This window comes from Ovis canadensis, chromosome 20, assembly GCF_042477335.2.
Source record: "Ovis canadensis isolate MfBH-ARS-UI-01 breed Bighorn chromosome 20, ARS-UI_OviCan_v2, whole genome shotgun sequence".
In the NCBI taxonomy this organism is placed as follows: Eukaryota; Metazoa; Chordata; class Mammalia; order Artiodactyla; family Bovidae; genus Ovis; species Ovis canadensis.
Window position 1 is genome coordinate 43,693,364 of NC_091264.1, and position 25,124 is coordinate 43,718,487.

The 25,124-nt window shown below is 37.3% G+C and overlaps 2 protein-coding genes across 2 annotated transcripts; both read left to right on the forward strand.

Moving 5' to 3' along the window:
- The first annotated feature begins 13,334 nt into the window (after positions 1-13,334).
- Positions 13,335-14,255, forward strand: LOC138425203 (olfactory receptor 2H1-like). The gene has a single exon (XM_069562787.1). It carries the CDS (start codon positions 13,335-13,337, stop codon positions 14,253-14,255), a length of 921 nt encoding a protein of 306 aa, XP_069418888.1.
- A 7,084-nt stretch (positions 14,256-21,339) lies between these two features.
- Positions 21,340-22,570, forward strand: LOC138425054 (putative olfactory receptor 2B8). The gene has a single exon (XM_069562640.1). The coding sequence runs from the start codon at positions 21,380-21,382 to the stop codon at positions 22,310-22,312; it is 933 nt and encodes a 310-aa protein (XP_069418741.1). The 5' UTR covers positions 21,340-21,379; the 3' UTR covers positions 22,313-22,570.
- The last annotated feature ends 2,554 nt before the right edge of the window (positions 22,571-25,124 follow it).

A 25,124-nucleotide genomic window follows, 5' to 3' on the forward strand; every position in this document is an offset into this window, starting at 1 on the left:
AAGGAAATGACAACCCACTCCAGTGTTCTTGCCTGGAGAATCCCAGGGACGGGGAAGCCTGCTGGGCTGCCGTCTATGGGGTCACACAGAGTCGGACACGACTGGAGTGACTTAACAGTAGCAGTATATGCATCTCACAGGACTAAGTGATTTAGTGTAAACTCAGTTATTTTCATATGTTAATAATTCAATAACTGATTTCTTTCCAAAATTATGAATTCCCTAAAACATTGGACTTTCCTTATTTTTGTGCATCTATAAACAGTGTAGAAAGGTATTTGTAACAGATAATTAATAAATACTGACAGATAATAAATATGATGTGACTACTAGGAAAATAGCCCTGGAACCTCTGATACTTATTTTTCTGATTCTCTTAATTGGCCTTACATTATAATCTTCTTGTGTCCTTAACATGGTAGAATTATTGGATTTAGTTGGTCAGGTTTTTTTTTTTTTTTCACATTGGTGTCATTGAGCTGTGGAATTAGACAGTGTGTGTGGGGGGGTGAGTGACAGTGAGAAATCATAGGAAGAAGGGCTTGCTTCATAGACCAAAGCTCAGAATTGTTAACTCTAAAACAGAGCTTCTTACCCATCTGTCTCACACTTCTGATTTCTTTGATCTGGTTATAAAATCACAATTTTGGGGGGATCCTTATTGTCATCTTTGAATTACAATTGCCGATGTGTCATCCAAGTTGTCAGACTGAACCAACTATTCTTTAACATTGTCTCTTGCATCTATCCATTAAATTAATATCTACACAGAAAAGTTAAAACAGACACAGTGAAAATAATTAAATGTTCCATGGCTTCTAGCTTTCAAAGTGATCTCCTCACTTACAATGGCTCTCTCATCTTCAAAGCATCTTAACATGTTTGTAGAACAATCTTTCCTTAGTTCAAATCTGATCATGCACACACATCTCAGCTCAAAATTCAGCAGTGAATCTCCACATTGTAACACCTTTTATTAAAATGCAGACTTGATTCAATGCCTCTTATAATCATGGCTCAAACCATTCCATTTTATCCAAACTTTGTATTCTCTCACTGGCGTTTATGCTGATATGAGACACTGTTGTTGCTTTCCATCCTGTAAGGGCCATTTCAGTTCTAAAGTGTTCCAAATTATTCCCCACTCTCCTTTTTTTCTGTCCCTGACTTGGGAAGATCTCCTGGAGAAGGAAATGGCAATCCACTACAATATTTCTTGCCTGAAAAATCCCGTGGACAGAGGAGCCTGGTGGGCTAGAGTCCATGGGATCACAAAGAGTTGGACACAACTGGATGACTACGCACTCCTTTTCTAATTCTCTAGAGCACTTTACTTGTAATTCTCTTTTGGTACACTCCATATTTTATAAAAATTATATATATATATATATGCAATTTGTTTTTGTTTCTGTACCTGTCCTATTTTCCTGACCAGATGGATTGTCTACTCTTAAAGAGTGAACATGTGATAGAGGTAAGAGTGTATGTTAAACATAACAAGCGTTTACTACATTTTAATTGCCTCTTGATGAAAGTGAAAGAGGAGAGTGAAAATAATGGCTTAAAACTCAACATTCACAAAATGAAGATCATGGCATTTGGTCCCATCACTTCATGGCAAATAGATGGGGAAACAGTGGAAACAGTGGCAGACTTTATTTTTGGGGGCTCCAAAATCAATACAGATGGTGATTGCAGCCATGAAATTAAAAGACGCTTACTCCTTGGAAGAAAAGTTATGACCAACCTAGATAGTATATTCAAAAGCAGAGACATTGCTTTGCCGACTAAGGTCCGTCTAGTCAAGGCTATGGTTTTTCCAGTGGTCATTTATGGACGTGAGAGTTGGACTGTACAGAAAACTGAGTGCCGAAGAATTAATGCTTATGAACTGTGGTTTGGGGAAAACTCTTGAGAGTCCCTTGGACTGCAAGGAGATCCAACTAGTCCATCCTAAAAGAGATCGGTCCTAGTTGTTCATTGGAAAGACTGATGTTGAATCTGAAACACCAATACTTTGACCACCTCATGTGAAGAGCTGACTGATTTGAAAAGACCCTGATACAGGGAAAAATTGAAGGCAGGAGGAGAAGGGGATGACAGAGGATGAGATGGTTGGATGACATCAATGACTCAATGAACATGGATTTGGGTAAACTTTGGGAGTTAGTAATGGACAGGGAGGCCTGGTGTGCTGTGATTCATGGGGTCACAAAGAGTCGGACACGACTGAGCAACTGAACTGAATTAACTTTAATTCAATTGAAACCAACAACTGTGAACCTATTCCCTTTGGATTTCCTATATGTTAAATTATGTTAACACTCTTGAATTTATGACCTCAATCCATTTCATTGCTATTTTGTCACAACAGAACCAATATACAGCTTTACTTTTTCATTTCATACCACAAAACGAAAGCAGAGTTTAAATATACCTTGTTTTACCCTTAAAGCAAATATTTTAAGGCTTTTCTGCTCATTCCCAAAATAATGCAACTAGTCAATCAATAAATACGTTTATTTTACTTTCAAAATAAATGGATTTTGATTGCCACTTCAAACTCCATACTGCTGCATGATAATTGGATCAAGAAAAAAACTATAATGTTAAGGGAAATATAAGCAGTAGGTGAAATATTAGTAGGACTACTTACATGGTAAAATTATATAAAGATGTTTCTGGAAATTTTCAAGTGCCTGTGAACTTCTATGGAAAGTCAAGTTGATTATCTTCTGAGACTCCCCCTTATAAATCCTATCCTTATATACAGAATAACACTCTTCATTTTAAACTGGTCTTATCCACTGTCTTTTCTTCTCCCATTTCTTATCATATGATAGTGGGACTTTAGAAATAGAATCTTGGAAATATGATTATGCTTGGCATTATATTTTATTTGCAAAGAGATGGCACAGATATCATTGCCAGTTGATTAGAGAATTATAGAAATAAAACATAGGATCCTGATTCAACATTGAGAAACATTTTTATCTTGATACATAATGTCTGAACCAAATTTTGCCTCATCCATTTTGATCAAAGAAAAATCACTCACGTGTTGCAGGGTTACTTTATAGAAGGATGACCCTCAATGAGCACATGAGTATTTCCAATTAGAATCATAAAAGATACAATTATAGAATTCACCCTCTCTGAATTGCTTTCTTGCTAAATAAAGACTCAGGATCTCATTTTGTAGTTACGTGCACTCAGACACTATTTTCAAATCTAAAGAAAGCTGAAAATTTTCTCCTACCTTTCACAGATTACTGCTATGCTATTTTCCCAATCTTTATTATTTTCTCTTATATCCCTCTAAATGGATCCAGCATGCCTTTAAGTTCCTGAGATAAGCTTGGACTGTTATGAATAAAATCAAATCACATATTTACTCCAGGAAGAGTAAAAAATTTTAAAGGAAAATATGTAGCATGTTTCATTGGTTTTCAGAATACATGACAGCATTCCTAAACATTGAAGGCATATTGAAACATAGTGACAAAATAAGTGATGATAAAATGATAGCAACAGATAAGGAAAGAGGGGGGAAAATGAAGAAAGAAAATAGGGAGAGAGGGAGTTTCCTGGTGGTCCAGTGGTTAAGATTCTGTGCTTCCACTGCAGGGGGTATGGGTTGGATCCCTGGTCAGGGAGCTAAGATCTCTCATGCTATGTGGCAAGGACAGAAAGAAAAAAAAAAGGAATCGATAGAATTATTTAGGAAAAAGAAAGAAAAATGGGAATGAGAGAGAAAAGATATACATAGACAGAAAGAGCATACTGTTTTGTCCAGCACATTGCAGATAATCAGTTAAATGTGTCTTCTGAATATGCAACAGGAGAGAGAAACAAAAAAATAGAATGCAAAGATTACAGGGGTGAGTCCAAATCCAGCAGTTGTTAATTTGCCTGGAAAGGGCTGTGGGGAGTTTTTGCCTTTCTGGTTGTGTATGAAAATTATGGGATTAGTAGAGCTTAATTTGTCTAAATAGGAAGTTAAAGGAAATGCTGATGAACCCCCCAGAGGATGAGAAAATGCAGCTGGGAAGACAGAAGAATCTGTGCTTCTCCACAAATAGGACCTGCAAAGGAATGAAAGGGCAGCAAGAAAGAAGTATCTTAAAACATGGCTTAAGGAAACATTGGCCATTTTTATAGATGTTTGCATCCTAATATACTCTTTAACAACTTCATAAGCAGGATTCGAATATAATATGTTATGACAAAATAAAACAATTCATTTCACCTCTAATTTATTTCAGATATTATCTGAGGATCTTTGCTGTGATCTCAATGCCATGCTCTCTGCCTACTGGATTCCTTTGTTCTAAATTGTCATAGATTTAAACAGTTTGATTTGTTTGAATAGTAGGACCTTCAGAGCTTAATTGCTATCTAGACAAAATCAATATCTTGCTGTTCACAAACTTTGTAATACAAATAGCAGTTTTAATCTAGAGAAGTGATTAAAAAAAGTACACCTAAAAATATTTAAATGAAAATATAAAGTCCCAAAGGTACCTAACACTAATAGTAAATTTATATTTTTCCATAGCTTTCCTCATAATAAAATAATGTATACCTAGGATTTAGAAACACCAAAATATATCAAATTTCCCATAAATATATATGTAACCATATATATATATATATACACACACACATATATATATATTTGCTTTGGTACTCATGTAGCAATCTTCCTCACATGTATATTTGTTTTCTTATCATAGTAACCTTCTAAATTAAAAAAAACGATTTTTTTTTTAATGATAGAAGAGAAGAAACTCGAACAGCAAGAAGTTACAGGACTTACCCAAGTATATAAACCTAGAAAATTCAGAAGCAAAAATTTGAATAAAATAAGATTTTGAATCCTAGGTCTGTACACTTTTCCTAATTTCATTGTTCTCCTCTCAAACAAAAATATATGCATCTGTGGAATCAACCTTTTAAAATTTAAAGAAAATCACTTAGCATTCTACTGCTGAATGGTCCTTTGCTCCATCTTATAAAGCAACCAATGACAGAGCAAGGTGACTTGATTTTTTACTATCCTTACCTCCCCAAATTCCTTCTGCACTTACTTGATGTTGAGCTGTAATTCATCAGTTGTTCAGTGCATGACAGAGTGGGGGAGTTATGGGAGACTGACCTGTGGCTGAAACAATACCATAATACCCAGACCTTGGTTTTCTGTTTGCATTTCTTCTCAGTTCTGCAGAGTTTCAGCCAGGCTCTCTCTGACCTACTGAAGGGTCAACTTTAAGAAGCTAAGTTCAATTTAAGGTTATCCATAGAATTCATAGATCCACAGGAAGCTCTCCCAGGAGTTGTCATGCTATTCCTATCTTGGCTCATCCTTCCATTTAAACCTCTGAGATTCATCATAATTAACATTTATACCACCAGCATGTCCAGGAGAAAAAACCAGAGGGACTAGAAGTTGAGACAACCGCAAAGACAACCAGGGAAATGTTTCTAATGATACCCAAACATTGGGCATATCAGTATGGAGAGTCATCTAAGAGGAAACCAAATTAATTCCAATAAGATTTAGTGGTTGTTGATATTTTATATTAATAATTATATTAAAACATATTGATAATTACATTAAGATAGAGTATATGGTATATAGACATCACATATAATTTTATATATTATAGATTAATTTATATATTATATATTATATTAATACATTAATGTATGTCAATATATTAATAACTACATTAATAATATGCAATATTAAATAGGTAAAACCATACTTTACATATGCTTACTATTCTGAGAAAAATAGGATAACTAGGTATAGTTGCAAAAGTAACCTTTCTAAATTATGATTCTTTTCATGTTTCACCACCATAGTGGCTCCTCATTCTCATTCTATATTTGTGTTTATTATAAAAGCTATTTAATCAACATAAGATGTCTATTTATTTGGTAGTCATAGTCACTGTATAAATTAGGGGTATACATTTTGATTATTTAGGTTTGAAAGTGAAGTCGCTCAGTCGTGTCCAACTCTTTGCGACCCTGTGGACTGTAGGCCACCAGACCAGGCTCCTGCATCCATGGGATTTTCCAGGCAAGACTACTGGAGTGGGTTGCCATTTCCTTCTCCAAAATTTAGGTTTAGCTAATGATAATTCTAAAACTCAGAAAAATAAAATAACTTGCCCAAAATATACAGCCAAGTAGAATCAGAATCTGTTCAGTCGCCCATTCATGTCCACCTCTTTGTGACCCCATGGGCTGCAGCACACCAGACTTCCTTGGCCATCACCGACTCCTGGAGCTTGCTCAAACTCATGTCCATCAAGCCAGTAATGCCATCCAACTATCCCATCTGCTGTCGTCTCCTTCTCCTGCCTTCAATCTTTCCCAACATCTGGATCATTTCCAATGAGTCAGTTCTTTGTCTCAGGTGGCCAAAGTAGTGGAAATTCAGCTTCAGCATTAGTCCTTTCAATGAATATTCAGGACTAATTTCCTTTAGGATTGACTGGTTTGATCTCCTTGAAGTCCAAGGGACTCAACCAGGAATAAAACTAGTGCCTCTAAATTCGATCTAGGTTTTCTTCCTCCAAGTTACTGAGTAATACTAATCCAGACTCCCCAGTTCGAATGTCAAAATTAAAATTCAACATGTTTTTATCCAGTGTCTCTGCTGTATTAGCCTTCCTTTTTTTCTTTCACAATACATTTGGAGTAGGAAAAGTAATGGACATATAGCTGCTGTGATTGTTTATAAATATTAAATCTGTAATTTTGGACAAATAACTCCAAAAGCCAGACTTTGTACTTCTTTATCATAAAAATTCTGGTTATTCAACTCCTGACTTACTTGGCTTCAGATTATGATATGAAATTAATTTTTTGAGAGGAATTTCTGTTAAGCTTCAGAAATAAACCCAAATGTGCATGAAGGTTTATTTTACAATAAAGGTAGAACTTTATATTATTATGATTTCATGTCATCAAGACAATTTTTTAATAGAATGTGATTGTGCCAACTGATTAAAATCTTTTTAAAAAGATCATAAATTCCTACCTTCAAATTAACTCCAAAACAATAAAAACTTTAAGTGTGGAAACAAGATAATAGCATACAAAAGATCTACAATCACTCAAAAATTCACTAAAACTCAGAGCTTAAAATGATTGAAGCATTTGTTACATAAATATTTGTGTAAAGACGAATAAGATACACAAAATGAAACAGAAAATGTAATAAACTTCCAAAAATATTTGTGAAGCATCTTCTCTGTCCATAGCATTCTCCAGGCAAGAACACTGGAGTGCATAGCCACTGCCTTCTCCAGGGAATCTTCCCAACCCAGGGATGAATCCAGGTCTCCCGCACTGCAGGCAGATTCTTTACTGTCTGAGCCACCAGGGAAGTCCCATGTGAAAGACTATAGAAGGCTAAACTCAACATATACACATCAATTATTAAAAAAAAAATCAGTATGGAAAAAAAAAGATCCAACTGAAACAACAGCAAAGGTACAGGACATAGGCTTTTGGTTGACTCTCAAATATATGATAAAGTGGTTTATTCTTATACATACAAAAATGCAAATTATATTAAATGGGTAATAATTTTTGCTTATCAAATTGCATACAGCAAAATACTTTATATCATATTGAAAAGCCATTTTGCTTTAGCTTTTATTTTAGAGTATTTTAAGACTATATACTATGTGCAAAAATGTACATCTACTGACACAGCATTTCCATTTCTAGAATTCACCCAGACAGATATTCTCACATAGGCATGCAGAGACAGATGTGCAAAGACCTTTACTGCAGCACTGTTTGCATTAGCAAAAGGCTACGAACATCATAAGTGACTACCAGCCCTAGAGTTGTTAAATATGTCTTTACAAAGTAATATTATGTGTTTCTTAAAATTAACGAGGCAAGTCTATGGCTATAGAATTAGAATGGTCTCTAAAGTATATATATTTGAGAAAAAAAGTTACAGGAGGGTACTGATGACACAAGATGCTATTTATTTATCTATCAGCATACATGTATAAATAAACGTATGTATAAAAACACACTTGCACATACCCTAAGTGTGCTAGTTTGTATACAGAAGATATCAGGAAGAGCAGAGTGCAATCATGGAGTTAGGAGTGAAGGAGTTCATTTGCCCCATGAATAGTCTTACTATGTGTATTTCTTGTCTTCAAGAAATACAGGTTTTTCACATTTTTTAAACTTTTAACAATAATAAGGATAAAACAACTCTACACAACTATGGTGTCCTTCATGGGAGGTTTCCTGAGGGATATAAAGAGAATATGTTGACAGCTGTGAAAAAAATGTGCTTAAAGCCTGCAATGCAGGAGACCTGGGTTCCATCCCTGGATTGGCAAGATGTCCTGGAGAAGGGAATGGCAATCCCCTCCAGTATTCTTGCCTGGAGAATCCCGTGGACAGAGGAGCCTGGTGGGCTTCAGTCCATAAGGTTGCAAAGAGTTGGACACAACTGAGTGACTAACACTTTCACTCACTTTCAAAGCTTGAAATTAAATAAACCAACATCTTACCTTAACCAAATTCCCTTTATATGCATCTCTTTATTTTTCATAAGACTTGATTTTTTATTCAATGATTTCTCAAAGATATATGTAAATAATATGAAGTCAAATATTTCTACAGAGTTAAAAAACAAACAGCAGCAGCTAGTATTCCATATACTCTCTAACTCCATTTTCTGTTATGACAAGACAGTATATTCAGCTCTTCTAGATTTTTTATCTGGCAGTTTCTTGAATATTTCTAAATTATTTCAACATTTTCAAACATAGTCACTCATTGCTTAAGAGTGCAGGATACCACTCCATGCACTTGGAATGCTTCAGCAAATAACAAAGATTGTTGTCGGAGAAGGCAATGGCACCCCACTCCAGCACTCTTGCCTGGAAAATCCCATGGACGGAGGAGCCTGATAGGCTGCAATCCATGGGGTCGCCAAGAGTCGACACGACTGAGCGACTTCACTTTCACTTTTCACTTTCATGCATTGGAGAAGGAAATGGCAACCCACACCAGTATTCTTGCCTGGAGAATCCCAGGGACGGGGGAGCCTGGTGGGCTGCCGTCTATGGGGTCGCACAGAGTCGGAAACGACTGAAGCGACGCAGCAGCAGCAGCAGCAGCAGCATCAGCAGCAGCAGCAGCAGCAGCAGCAGCAGCAGCAGTTATCTCTTTGAAGTTAAAATTTAAGGGGAAGGATGAAGATTATAACAAATAAGCCTAATAAATTATGCTGTAGAGTATTTCAGAAGAGGAAAAGTGCTCTGGGTGAAAGAAACCATAGAGTAGGAAGAGAGCATCCAGTAGATGAGATGGACAGATGGTAGAATTAAACGGAGCAGTCAAGAGATCTCTCCTTGAGAAGGTGAGACTTAAATACTTGAAGGAGCAGAAGCGAGCCAAGCAGGTATAAAGCTTCCCAGCCAGAGAATGGCAAAGGCCTTACCTGGTGTATTTTAATAACAACATGGAGGCCAACAGGCTGAGCTGAGTGAGTCAGGAGGGAGTTGGGAGATGAGGTCAGGAGATGCCACTGTAAGAATTTGGGCTTTTCCTGTGCTTAGACATTTAGGGCTTTAAAAAGAGAAATAACATGAATTTTGCTAAATTTACTATGTTAATCAGAACCATTTTTCAAATGTGTTTTAAAAGGAACTATAAAAAAATGTCAATTCTTGGAGAAGTAATAACAATGCTATGTGTGTAGCATAAATCTTTTCTGATATAAAAGCTTTATTTTTAGCCACTTCTAAGAAGGAAATGGCAACCCACTCCAGTATTCTTGCCTGGAGAATCCCAGTGATGGAGGCTACCATCTATGGGGTTGCACAGAGTCGGACATGACTGAAGCGACTTAGCAGCAGCAGCAGCAGCAAGAAGAGTTCATGAATTTGCAATAGTCTCTCCCCTTTTATACTAGATACTAGACTCTACTTCTTCCCCAACATTTCCTATTACCCAGAAGTCTATAGATCTATTCTTGGATCTTCATTAATTGTGTGTAAACTTCAAGCACGTATTTCCAGATATATGCATGTCTCCGTACTATGTTCAAAACTGAGTTTAACTAATAAAAATTTTGATGAACTAATTAAAAAAATCTCTTAAGATACTATCTAAATAACATTGACAGCTTTGTACATGTGTGTTTAGAAGGTGGTGTGCTATTGATTGTCTGTCAACAGCAACGGAAGCACAGTCTCCATGGCTCTTCTCTCTCCAGGGAATGTCTCCCTCTCTAATATAATGATAGGAAGTTGCCTGGGAAGAACTCCAGAGGTGTGTGCAGAATAAGCAAGCTAACCACCATCCATCTGAAGAGACTTGAACCATGAGCTTACAGGAAAAAGGGAGCCAACAAATTGCACACATGGGGTTCCTCCACTGCTTGTCCTAGATCTGTGATCATGATTGGACTTCTCATCAAAATCCCCAAGAATCTCCACAGCTGGACTGTCATTCTTTCTGGAAAGTAGTACTTTGGTGTTTAGGTGAGGGAAGAAAAAGAAAATTCATTTTAAAAGTTGAAGAAATCCAGAGCTACTTGCCTTTAGCTTCGAACAAAAGCAGTTTTTCTTATATAAACTGACATAGATTCTTAATTATGGAATACTTCCTAGCTTCGTCTCTTTGCAGATATAAATCCTTTTATCCTCATCTTGATTAAGAACAGAAATATGAGCAAGACCAGTTTCAGTGTGATGTCTGCTTGGAAATAGTTGGTTTTTCTTGTAACATAAATACACAAGGAAATATTATTACACTGTAGAGTTACAGTAAGCAAAGTGAGGCCACTCACATGCTGTCTTTTCCCCAGGAGATGTTGGATCTTTCAAAAGCACAGTTGTTTTACACTTTACTGAATAATACAGGAAATTTAGCCAGGTAAGGTCCATGTCAATTTTGGTGCATCCTAACACTCAGGGTTTTAATTTTACCACCAAAATGCGTGGACAGATAGGAAAATACTAACCAATGTGACCACCATGATCAGTTTCTTTCTTTTGCTATAATTCTGGAAATAATTATCATCCTCTATGCAAAACATATGAGAGTTTTGTCTTGGCCAAAATTTAAACTGCAACTGATTATTACTACGGATGCCAAAGAAAATAAGCCACTTATTCTCTCTAAACTGGACTGTGCAATAATTGCCGGAGAGGTGCTATAAAGGTGAAAGATTCTTAGAAGCAAGTTTAATTTTCTTGCTAGGATACTTAATGGGAAATCAATAATTGTCCTTGGATGGTTTTGTTGTTTATTCATTTGTTTTTAAGCAACTTGTTTAGATTCGATCTCCAAGATAAGTGACTGCACCTGTTTTGAAGACCTCAAAACTGACCATTTAGAGGTACAAATTCTCATAACTGTGTTTCTTCGTCTTTGCAAGTTAATAGTGCATGTGAACTATTCATGTCATATAGGGTAGAGCTTGCTTATTGGGGATTGTAAATAGAATTTCCTGGAGAGCATATTCATAAAATAGCAGACCTGTGATTCAAATGTGGAGATTTCAGAAGTTTTCCTCCACACTTATTAAATCAGTAATTATTTGCTTCAGAGAAAAACAATGAATATTAATGTAATTATCTCTAACCCTTCATTTTTGAAAGTTCTAACAATTTCTATTTGTTCCATGTTTTGAATTCTATATGCCTTGTTTCTCACACTCTTGCTCACTCAGTATATTTGTCAATATTTTTCTTTTATATCTATCATCTATCCTGTACGAATACATGTAACAATCATCATAAATTCCATTTCTTTGGTTTTTCACACTATGCAAGTTGATGGCCCGTGTATTTCGTTTTCAGAGAATTTGAGAAAGTTCTCACATCTGTTCTGGGTTATGCTTTAACGTCTATTCTCAGTTCAATTCAGTTCAGTCAATCAGTCATGTCAGATTTTTTGTGACACCATGAACTGCAGCATGCCAGGCTTCCCTGTCCATTACCAACTCCCAGAGCTTGCTCAAACTCATGTCCATCCAACCATCTCATCTTCTGTCATCCCCTTTCCTTACGCCTTCAATCTTTCCCAGCATCAGGGTCTTTTCCAATGAGTCAGTTCTTCAGATCAAGTGGCCAAAGTATTGGAGTTTCAGCTTCAGCATCACTCCTTCCAATGAATATTCAGGACTGATTTCCTTTAGGATTAACTGGTTTGATCTCCTTGCAGTCCAAGGGACTCTCAAGAGTCTTCTCCAACACCACAGTTCAAAAGCATTAATTCTTTAGGGCTCAACTGTCTTTATAGTCCAACTCTCACACCCATACATGACTACTGGAAAAACCATAGCTTTGACTAAACAGGCCTTTGTTGGTAAAGTAATATCTCTGCTTTTTAATATGCTGTCTAAGTTGGTCATAGCTTTTCTTTCAAGGAACAAGCGTCTTTTAATTTCATGGATACAGTCACCATCTGCAGTGATTTTGGAGCCCAGAAAAATAGTCTCTCAGTTTCCATTGTTTCCACATCTGTTTGCCATAAAGTGATGGGACCGGATGCCACGATCTTAGTTTACGAATGTTAAATTTGGCCAACATTTTCATTCTCCTCTTTCACCTTCATCCAGGGGCTCTTTTGTTCTTCTTCACTTTCTCCCCTAAGGGTGGTGTCATCTGCATATCTGAGGTTATTGATTTGCTGCCAGCAATCTTGATTCCAGCTTGTGCTTCATGCAGCCCAGCATTCCGCATGATGTACTCTTCATATAAGTTAAATAAGCAGGATGACAATATACAGCCTTGATGTACTCCTTTCCCGATTTGGAACCAGTCTGTTGTTCCATGTCCACTTCTAACCTGCTTCTTGACCTGCATACAGATTTCTCAGGAGGCAGGTCATGTGTGCTGGTATTCCCATCTCTTTAAGAATTTTCCACACTTTGTTGTGATCCACACAGCCAAACGCTTTGGCATAGTCAAGAGAGGAAAAGTAGATGTTTTCTTGCTTTTTCAGTGATCCAGCAGACGTTGGTCATTTGATCTCTGGTTTCTCTGCCTTTTCTAAATCCAGCTTGTATATCTAACTCAATTCTATGTTTATATATCCTTGCAATGAATTTGGTGCTTTCAGACTCTGTGTGTTTCTTTACGCAGAAAGAAAACTTGCTATACAATTTATTTTGTGTAATTTTACTCTGTCATTTCTCTATATTAAAAAATCAGTGTCAAAGTGCTCATTTTACTTAGTTTGTTGTATTTTTTTGGTTATGATATCTGACTTTCTTTCCCACAGGAAGAAAATAAGAATGACCAAGAATGGTGACTCACAATTAAGCAATGAGAGGAGCAAATGCTAGCACTCCGGCAGGTTTTATCCTACTGGGCTTTTCTGACCAGCCCCACCTGGAGATGCTTCTCCTTCTTGTCATCTCTATCATATACATTCTGACACTGATGGGGAACACAGCGATCATACTGCTCTCATACTTTAACCCCAAACTCCACACACCCATGTATTTCTTCCTCTCCAATCTCTCCTTCCTGGACCTCTGTTTCACCACCAGTGTTGTCCCACAGATGCTTTGGAATCTCAAGGGGCCTGACAAGACCATTAGCTACACTGGTTGTGTGATCCAGCTGTATGTTGCTCTGGGGCTGGGCTCCACGGAGTGTGTCCTGCTGACTGTTATGGCCTATGACCGCTTCAATGCTATCTGTCGACCCCTCCACTATGGAGTGATCATGCACCCAAAGCTTCTCCAGCAACTAGCAGCTCTGGCCTGGATCACTGGCTTTGTGGGGTCCATGGTTCAGACCATCCTTGTTTTCCAGTTGCCTCTCTGCAGCCATCACATGGTGGATGACTTCATGTGTGAGGAGCCTGCCCTGATTAAGATTGCCTGTGTGAACACAACCTTCCTGGAAAATGAGCTCTGCATAGCTTCTGTCCTCTATGTGGTGATACCTCTGGGGCTTATTCTGGCCTCCTATGGCTGCATTGTTCGGAGTGTGCTGAGGATAAAATCCACTGGAGGCAGGAGGAAAGCATTTGGGACTTGCGGGTCCCACCTAATTGTTGTGGTTTTGTTTTTCGGGACTCTAGCTTCCATTTACATTCAACCCAAGAGCAAATACATACAGAAGTACAGTAAATTCCTCACCCTCTTCTACACTGTAGTGACACCCTCACTTAATCCTTTGATCTACACCTTGAGAAACAAAGAAACTAAGTGGGCGCTAAGAAGGTTGCTGGGATGAGACCCAAGTTAGGGAGAAATGTGAAATATCCTCATACAATCCCTCAGATATTAAGGACTTTTAGCATCATCTAATTTTGGTTTTTCCTTTTGTTTGTAAAGATCGCAGCTAAATCTCCTGAATAAAATGGTATGAAGTTTTCCTTCAGTGACATCCTGAAGCTGCCTACTGTAAATCCTCATATTGCTTTCCAGAAATGTTATGTCTCTTTTTCTTTTGGCTGTTTTCTAAGGAGCCTATTAAGAAATAAACAAATATTTATAGTAGTGCATATATATAGGTATTATAATTTTCCAAATCCTGGAGTTATTGCTCTAGAGATTAACTAATGGCAGGGCGGATATGTTCATGACAGATCTATTTTCTCATCACAGATGAAATCACCTGCCTCATAGAGATAGAACTTTCTTGAGAACTTTCTATTGTTCTCCAGATCTCTCATTCAGTATTTCCACAGGCTGTAACTGTTGTGTCCATTGTTTACATACAAGCATAAAGGTCCACTGGAAAATCAACAATTACCTAACAGTTTTTCCTTCAGGTGATTATTGATTCTTGTTCATTTACTAGAGGCATCTGGGACTAAGTACATCCAGGGAGTTTTCTGATCTCTCCCACCCACAGAGAAAGCTTCCAAGAGATATGAGCCATGAGACTGAATATTTCCCATTTATACGTCTCTTGTCCTCATGCGAAGAGCTGACTCATTGGAAAAGTCTCTGATGCTGGGAGGGATTGAGGGTAGGAGGAGAAGGGGACGACAGAGGATGAGATGGCTGGATGTCATCACTGACTCGATGGACGTGAGTCTGAGTGAACTCCGGGAGTTAGTGATGGACAGGGAGGCCTGGCGTGCTGTGATTCATGGGGTTGCAAAGAGTTGGACACGTTTGAGCGACTGAACTGAACTGAACTGTCCTCACGTAATGGCTCTCAATCTCTTTTGATCAATTCTATAACTCTCTATCTGGAATCTAAGCAAATATGCATTAGAATTTTAAGTATTGTCATTTAATCTGAATATCTATATTTGTCACAATATATAGATTTCTTTACCAAAACATGTGTTTGGCCTCCTATGTGTTATTCATTTTTATGGATATCATAATTTTAGAAAATAATTCTCTTCATATTGAATATAAAGTTTTATCTATTCTAATAAGATACTTTCAGAGAAGGCAATGGCACCCCACTCCAGTACTCTTGCCTAGAAAATCCCATGGATGAAGGAGCCTGGTAGGCTGCATTCCATGGGGTCACTAGGAATCAGACACGACTGAGCGACTTCACTTTCAGTTTTCACTTTCGTGAATTGGAGAAGGAAATGGCAATCCACTCCAGTGTTCTTGCCCGGAGAATCCCAGGGATGGGGGAGCCTGGTGGGCTGTCATCCATGGGGTCGCACAGAGTTGGACAGGATTGAAGTGACTTAACAGCAGCAGCAATAACGTAGTTTAAGATTTTGGTAATATGTTCAGTATAAAAATACTGACCTTATTTTATGCATTTCCACATAGTTATTTGTTTATAAAATATTATCAGTAGCTTATTGGTTTTAATTCTAGAACCTGCTTAGATATACTTGCAACATGCTATCACTATAATCTGTTTTTTTCTTAAATAGGGACTTCCCTGGTGGTCCAGTGGTTAAGACTGCATGCTTCCAAAGCAGGAAGCATGGTTTGATCTCTGTTTGGGGAACTAATTTCCTAGATGCTGTGTGCTGCTGCCAAAAAATTTAATTCTTTTAATAGAGATTAATTCCTAGATAATTTTAACAAAGATACATTCTTTCTGGCTATTAAGATGTTGAATAAATTAGTAAAGAACAGCAACTATATTGGAGAAGAAAATATACGATTTAGTCAGAGGCATTGATAAGGTTAACAAGTGGTGTCTAAGTAAACTTTCTATAACTGGTTATATTCAAATCAAATAACTTCACTGATTGATTAGGACAGGTCAATGCTTACTAAGCAATAAGATTACCCAAATTTTTTAAAGTCTCATAATTTTAAGTATACAATAAATTTTTTAAAGCTATTGAAAATTATATTCTTATGTCCACATTAGGATAAAACATTAATACTTTCCATATATTCTTTTTATATGTAGTAGAGTAAAAAATAAGATAAGTCTATAAGAAGATTTACTGTAAAGCATACAAAAAGACATATCATGTGAATACTAGCCAAAAAGAAGGCTGGCATGATCTTACTAGTATCAGAAAGGATAGCCTTTAAGGGAAGAACTATTATTAGGAATAAGGAGAGACATTGCATAATGTAAACTGTTTAGTTAACTTGAAAGCTATAATAATCTTAAGTTAATATGCTTTCTATCAAATAACTTCAAAGTATAAACCAAAACCTAAGAGTAAGAAAGGAAATAGGCAAATTCACAGCCAGAATTAGATGGAAAATTGGTAGAAAAGATATACAAACATAAATGAATAAGGATATAGAAAATATAAAGAGCACAGCAAAAATTACAAAATAAATATAGTGAAACCACTGAAGGTGTAAAGACATGCAAAAATTTTTCAGGCACACACAGGACATTTATAAAACATTGACCATATATTGAATTATAAATGAATACATTTCAGAAGTTTAAAAGCATAAGAGCATTTTGGCTAAAAAAATTAAAATGAGGCCAGAAATCAGAAACACGGTGAACAAAGTATTAGTGCTCTTAATTTGTAAACTTTCAAATAATGGAAAATGGATATAGAATAATTTAAAATAAACCCATGTATGTTAACAAGCACTTTAAAATTATCAATATCATGCCAATTTTGTTTCATCTATTTAGTCAACTAAAATTTCCTGCATAACCTCTCCTTTTCCCTCTGCACACGTTTGCCCTGGCAAGTTCGGAAATTGTGCTTATCAACCCAGAGGCACAGAGGAAGATGCACAAGATGGAAGGCAGGAACTCAGCTCACCCAAATCCTCACTGCAAGGTCTCAGACGGGAATAGGCTGAAGCTCAGGAAACACAGAATCTTTACGTGTAAATTAAGTGTCACTTGACAGTGCACATTTTAATTACTATTGTGAAAATACTTTATTACTATAAGTGGACACTTTCACCATTTGTAAATGACCAAAAAGATTATAGCACACTCTGAAGCTATAAACCAGGCCAAGGAAAGAATGCTACATGGTACAAGTAAGATGAATAAAGGAATAAAAATATTGTTGTGTTTTAACCACATCCCATGAGTAACCTCACCATTAATATATCAGTGGGTAAACATGGACTGGGTTTTGCTAGGTGCCAGGTACTCAAGTATGTCACGTGTGGTACCTCGCTTATCGCCTTCCACCCTAGGTACTTGAAACTGTTATTTCACTCACTATAGTTTAGAAATCTTTACCTTCTAGAAGTTCAATAACTTGCCCTGGGAATTAGAACTTAAGTTAGTCAGAATCTGGAGTCCCGTGACCTTATCGAATATGAAATACTCTCCTTGGGATCGTAGGAAGTCCTACCTCCTTAGCATAATATACATCAATCCCTTTGTGATATGGTCCTTTTTTAAATCTTCCAAGTATATTTCTTGTCATTTCCTAACATACTCTCTTATAACAGAGTACTTGAATTTCCTAAAAGATCCTCTTTTCTCATATTTTTATTAATTAGCACATGAAAAACACATTTGTGAAAGATGAGATTTAAGTTGGACTTTGAAAAGTAGATGCGATGTAATTTCCATGAATTTAATGACAGGAAAAAATATTCGGAAACTGCTGGGTGTGTACTGATTGAACATAAGATGAATACTGTGAAAGAGAAGAGTAAGAATATGGAGAATCATATTTGGTGCTACGAACCAGTCCATCCTAAAGGAAATCAGTCCTGGGCGTTCATTGGAAGGACTGATGTTGAAGCTGAAAGTCTTAATATTTTTGCCACTTGATGAGAAGAGCTGACTTATTTGAAAAGACCCTGATGTTGGGAAAGATTGAATGCAGGAGGAGAAGGGGACGACAGAGGATGAGATGGTTGGATGGCATCACCGACTCAGTGGACATGAGTTTGGGTGGACTCCGGGAATGGGAGATGGGACAGGGAGGCCTGGTATGCTGCGGTTCATGGGGTCACAGAGTCAGACATGACTGAGCGACTGAACTGAACTGAGACTCTTACTCGGCGTTAAAAAAGAAACAAAAGACCCCAAATAGAGGCAGCTGTTCTCAGACCACTTCAGCAAAACTAGACCAAGTCCCTAATTTAAATACAACCTCTCTGAGGAATGTAGTTTTAATCAGGCTGCAATTTTCTAGTCAGCGCCAGTGAGGTAATCTGACATGTAGACCCAGACCATCCCTCACATGCAAGTGACTTAAGCCTGAAACATTCTACTCTTTCCCCTTCTGCCTAGAAATTCCTCCTGTTTTGTATAGCTGGTACTGGAATGCTGCCCAATTCATGACTCTTTCAATAAAACTAATTAGATCTTCAAATTTACTAGGTTGGATTTTTGGATAGACAACTTCACTATATGAACTTTATTATCAAACTGTATTATAATTATGCATGTATACTACATGCAAGTATTATTCTATACATATACTTACATCCATTGCAAAAATACTGCACCCAGAGGATCATGTCACACAAAGCAGAATATACATCATGTGTTTTAAAAGCAACTACAAAAAAATGCCAGTTCTTCAGGAAGTAATAACAATGCTATATGCGTAGCAATGAATCTTTTCCGATATGAAAACTTTATTTTTAACCACTTCATAGAAAAGTTCATGAATTTGCAATAGCCTCTCCCCTTTTATGCTAGACTCCACTTCTTCCCCAGCATTTCCTATTACCCAGAAGTCTATAAATCTATTCTTGGATCTTCATTAATTGTGTATAAACTTCAAGCATGTATTTCCAGATATATGCATGTCTCCATACTATGTTCAAAACTGAGTTTAACTAATAAAAATTTTAATGAACTAATTTAAAATATAAATCTTTTAAGATAATATCTAAATAACACTGACAATTTTGCACATGAGTGTTTAGAAGCTGTTTTGCAATTGACGGTCTTCCAGCAGCAACAGAAGCACATGTCTCCGTGGCTCTTCTCTCTCCAGGGACCTGTCTCCCTCGCTAATATAATGATGGGAAGTTGACTAGGAAGAACTCCAGAAGTATGTGTAGAGTAAGCAAGCTATTTATTTGAAGAGACTTGAGCCATGAGATTACAGGAAAAAGGGAGCCAACAAATTGCACACATGGGGTTCCTCCACTGCTTGTCCAGGATCTGTGATCATGATTGAACTTCTCATCAAAATCCCCAAGAATGTCCACAGCTGGATTGTCATTCTTTCTGGAAAGTAGTACTGTGCTGTTTAGGGGAAAAAAGAAAATTAAATTTAAAAATTGAGGAAATCCAGAGCTACTTGTCTTTAGCAGTGAACAAAAGCAGTTTTTCATGTATAAACTGACATTTATTCTAAATTATGGAATGCCTTCCAGCTTTGTTTCTTTGCAGATATAAATCCCTTTATCTTTCTTTTGATTAAGAACAGAAATATGAAAGGGAGTGAGACCAGTTTAAGTGTGGTGTCTGCCTGGAGATTGTTGGGTTTTCTTGTAACATAAATACACAAGAAAAAATGGTGACAATGTAGAGTTACATCAAGCAAAGTGAGGCCGTTCATGTGCTGTCTTTTCCCCAGGAGATGTTGGATCTCTCAAAAACACAGTTGTTTTACACTTTACTGAATAATAGAGGAAATTTAGGCAGGTAAGGTCAATGTCAATTTTGGTGCATCATAACACTCAGGGTTTTAATTTTACCACCAAAATGCATGGGTGGATACAAAAGTGCTAACCAATGTGACCAGCAAGATCAGTTTCTTTCTTTTGCTATAATTCTGGAAATAATTATCATTCTCTATGCAAAACACATGAGAGTTTTGTCTTGGCCAAAATTTAAAATGCAACTGATTATTACTACGGATGCCAAAGAAAATAAGCCACTTATTCTCTCTAAACTGGACTGTGCAATAATTGCCTGAGAGGTTCTATCAAGGTGAAGGATTCTTAGAAGTAAGTTTAATTTTCTTGCTAGGATACTTAAGGGAGATCAGTATTGTCATTGGATGATTTTGTTGTTTATTTGTTTGTTTTTAAGCAACTTATTTAGATTCGATCTCCAAGATAAGTGACTGCACCTGTTTTGAAGACCTCAAAACTGACCGTTTAGCGGTACAAATTCTCATAACTGTGTTTCTTAGTCTTTGCAAGTTAATAGTGTAAAGACACTGATAAATTCAACATAACTGACTTTAGGGAAGGTCACTGGATTGCATTAGTGGCTGCATTCACATACTCTTGTAATATGTGAATATGTAATATGTAATACGCCTTCTTGTAATATAATTACACTAAAGCATATGAACTATTCATGTCATATAGGGTAGAGCTTGCTTATTAGGGATTGTAAATAGAATTTCCTGGAGAACATATTCATAAAATAGTAGAGCTGTGACTCAAATGGGGAGATTTCAGAAGTTTTCCTCCACACTTATTAGATCAGTAATTATTTGCTTCAGAGAAAAACAATGAATATTAATGATAATTCTCTCTAACCCTTCATTTTTGAAAATTCTAACAATTCCTATTTTGTTCTATGTTTCAAATTCTATATGCCTTGTTTCTAAGACTCTTGCTCACTCAGTGTATTTGTCAATATTTTTCTTTTATATCTATGATCTATCATGTATGTGTATGTGTAACAATCATCTTACTTTCCATTTCTTTGGTTTTTCACACTATGCACATTGATGGCCTGTGTAATTTGTCTTCAGAGAATTTGGGATTCTTCTCACTTCTGTTCTGGGTTATTCTCTAAAGTCTATTCTATGTTTATATATTTCCTTGCAATGCATTTGGTGTTTTCCGACTCTGTGTGTCTCTTTGTAACAAGGCAACCTATTATACTATTTATTTTGCATAAGTTTACTCTGTCATTTCTCTATATTAAAAAATCAATGTCAAAGTGCTCATTTTACTTAGTTTGTTATATTTTTTTGGTTATGATATCTGACTTTCTTTCCCACAGGAAGAAAATAAGAATGACCAAGAACGGTGACTCACAATTAAGCCATGAAAAGAGCAAATGCTAGCACTCTGGCAGGTTTCATCCTACTGGGCTTTTCTGACCAGCCCCACCTGGAGATGCTTCTCCTTCTTGTTGTCTCTATCATATACATTCTGACACTGATGGGGAACACAGCGATCATACTGCTCTCATACTTTAACCCCAAACTCCACACACCCATGTATTTCTTCCTCTCCAATTTCTCCTTCCTGGACCTCTGTTTCACCACCAGTATTGTCCCACAGATGCTTTGGAATCTCAAGGGGCCTGACAAGACCATTAGCTACACTGGTTGTGTGATCCAGCTGTATGTTGCTTTGGGGCTGGGCTCCACGGAGTGTGTCCTGCTGACTGTTATGGCCTATGACCGCTTCAATGCTATCTGTCGACCCCTCCACTATGGAGTGATCATGCACCCAAAGCTTCTCCAGCAACTAGCAGCTCTGGCCTGGATCACTGGCTTTGTGGGGTCCACGGTTCAGACCATCCTTGTTTTCCAGTTGCCTCTCTGCAGCCATCACATGGTGGATGACTTCATGTGTGAAGAGCCTGCCCTGATTAAGATTGCCTGTGTGAACACAACCTTCCTGGAAAATGAGCTCTGCATAGCTTCTGTCCTCTATGTGGTGATACCTCTGGGGCTTATTCTGGCCTCCTATGGCTGCATTGTTCGGAGTGTGCTGAGGATAAAATCCACTGAAGGCAGGAGGAAAGCATTTGGGACTTGTGGGTCCCACCTAATTGTTGTGGTTTTGTTTTTTGGGACAATAATTTCTGTCTACATCCAACCCAAAAGCAAGTACACACAGAAGTACAGTAAATTCCTCACCCTCTTCTACACTGTAGTGACACCCTCACTTAATCCTTTGATCTACACCTTGAGAAACAAAGAAGCTAAGTGGGCGCTAAGAAGGTTAGTGGGAAGAAATTCAAGCTAAAGAGAAATGTGAGCCATCCTCATCCAGTCCTTCAAATGCTGGGAACTTTTAACATCATCTACTTCTGGTTTTTCCTTTCACTTATGAGGATCACAGCTAAATCTCCTGAATAAAATGATGTGAACTTTTTTTTCAATGACATCTTGAAGTTACCAATTCTAAATTCTTCTTATTCTCTTCTCAAAAATGTTTTGTCTCCTTTTTTCAGCTATTTTGTAAAGATTCTATGAATAAATAAACATTTATATTATGTGCGTATATATTTGTATTATGCTTTCATAAGTCTGGAGTTACTGCTCTAGTGATTAACTGGTGACAGGTACTCATTAATGATAATGATACTGTTATGACAGATCTGTTTTCTCATCACAGAAGAAATCTTCTGCCTCATTGTGGTAGAGCTCACATCATAGCTGCAGAAATGGGGGTTTACCTGAGACCTTCCTATCGCTCTCCAGGTCTCACACTCAGTAGTTCCTAGGCCATATGTGTTCTGTGCACAGTTTATATGAAAATGAAAAGGTTCACTGAAAAAGCCACAATTACCTAAAATTTTTCTTATTTGGAGGACTGTTGAGTTCAGTTCATTCACTAGAGGAATCTGGGAATAAGTACATCTGGGATTTTTCAGATTTCCTCTACCCACAGGGAAAGCTTCCAATGGCTATGAGCCATGAGATGAGTATTTTTCTTTCATACATGTCTTGTCAGCACAAAATACCTCTTAATCTCTTTTGATCAATTATTTAGCTTTCTATCTGGAATCTAAGTAAATATGCAAATAGAGCTTTAAGTATTGTCATTAAATGTGAATATTTAATTTGACAAAGTAAAGAGATATCTTTACAAAAAATGTCTTTTGTCTCTGATATGTTATTCACTTTTATAGCTAATATAATTTTATAGAATTTGCAAAATTGTTTTTCCTCATATTGAATATAACATTTTTATCTGTTCCAATAACATTCTTTAAAATATTGATTTTCACCATATATTCACAGTGATTATTTATTTATAAAATATTATCAAAATCCTTCAGTCAGTTCAGTTCAGCTCAGTTGCTCAGTCATGTCTGTCTCCTTGCAACTCCATGGACTGCAGCATGCCAGTCCTGTCCATCACCAACTCCCAGAGTTTACTCAAACTCAGGTCCATTGAGTTGGTGATGCTATCCAACCATCTCATCCTCTGTCATCCCCTTCTCTTTCCACATTCAATCTTTCCCAGCATCAGGGTCGTCACAGAACTGAGTCAGTTCTTCACATCAGGTGGCCAAATTATTAGAGTTTTAGCTTCAACATCAGTCCTTCCAGTGAATATTCAGGGTTGATTTCCTTTAGGATGGACTGGTAGGATCTCCTTGCAGTCCAAGGGAATCTCAGGAGTCTTCTCCAACACCATAGTTCAAAAGCATCAGTTCTTCTGCGCTCAGCTTTCTTTATAGTCCAACTCTCACATCCATACATGATCACTGGAAAACAATAGTTTGATTAGATGGAACTTTGTTGGCAAAATAATGTCTCTGCTTTTTAATATGCTCTCTAGGTTTGTCATAGCTTTTCTTCCAAGAAGCAAGTGTCTGTTAATTTCATGGCTGCAGTCACCATCTGCAGTGATTTTGGAGACCAGAAAAATAAAATCTGTCACTGTTTCCACTGTTTCCCCATCTATTTGCCATGAAGTGATGGGACCGGATGCCATGATCTTAGTTTTCTAAATGTTGGGCTTTAAGCCAACTTTTTCACTCTCCTCTTTCATTTCATCAAGAAGCTCTTTAGTTTTTCTTCACTTTCTGCCTTAAGGGTGGTGTCATCTGCATATCTGAGGTTATTAATATTTCTCCTAGCAATCTTGATTCCAGCCTGTGCTTCTTCCAGCCCAGCATTTCTCTTGATGTACTCTGCATAGAAGTTAAATAAGCAGGGTGACAATATATGTCCTTGACATACTCCTTTTCCTATTTGGAACCAGTCTGTTGTTCCATGTCCAAATTCCTTTTCCTATTTGGAACCAGCCTGTTGTTCCATGTCCAGTTTTAACTGTTGCTTCTTGACCTGCATACCCGTTTCTCAAGAGGCAGGTCAGGTAGTCTGGTATTCCCATCTCTTGAAGAATTTTCCAGTTTATTGTGATCCACACAGTCAAAAGCTTTGGCATAGTCAATAAAGCAGAAATAGATGTTGTTCTGGAACTCTCTTGCTTTTTCAGTGGTCCAGAGGATATTGGCAATTTGATCTCTGGTTCCTCTGCCTTTTCTAAAACCAGCTTGAACATCTGGAAGTTCACAGTTCACATACTGCTGAAGCCTGGCTTGGAGAATTTTGAGCACTGCTTTACTAGCGTGTGAGATGAGTGCAGCTGTGCTGTAGTTTGAGCATTCTTTGGCATTACCTTTCTTTGGGACGGGAATAAAAACGGACCTTTTCCAATCCTGTGTCCACTGCTGAATTTTCCAAATTTGCTGGCATATTAAGTGCAGCACTTTCACAGCATCATCTTTCAGGATTTGAAATAGCTCAACTGGAATTCCATCACCTCCACTACCTTTGTTCATAGCGGTGCTTCCTAAGGCCCACTTTACTTCATATTCCAGGACGTCTGGCTCTCGGTGAGTGATCACACCATCGTGATCATCTGAGTCATGAAGATCCTTTCTGTACTGTTCTCCTGTGTATTCCTGCCACCTCTTCTTAATATCTTCTGCTTCTGTTAGGTCCCTACCATTTCTGTTCTTTATTGAGCCCATCTTTGCATAAAGTGTTTCTGTTGTATCTCTATTCTTCTTGAAGAGATCTCTAGTCTTTCCCATTCT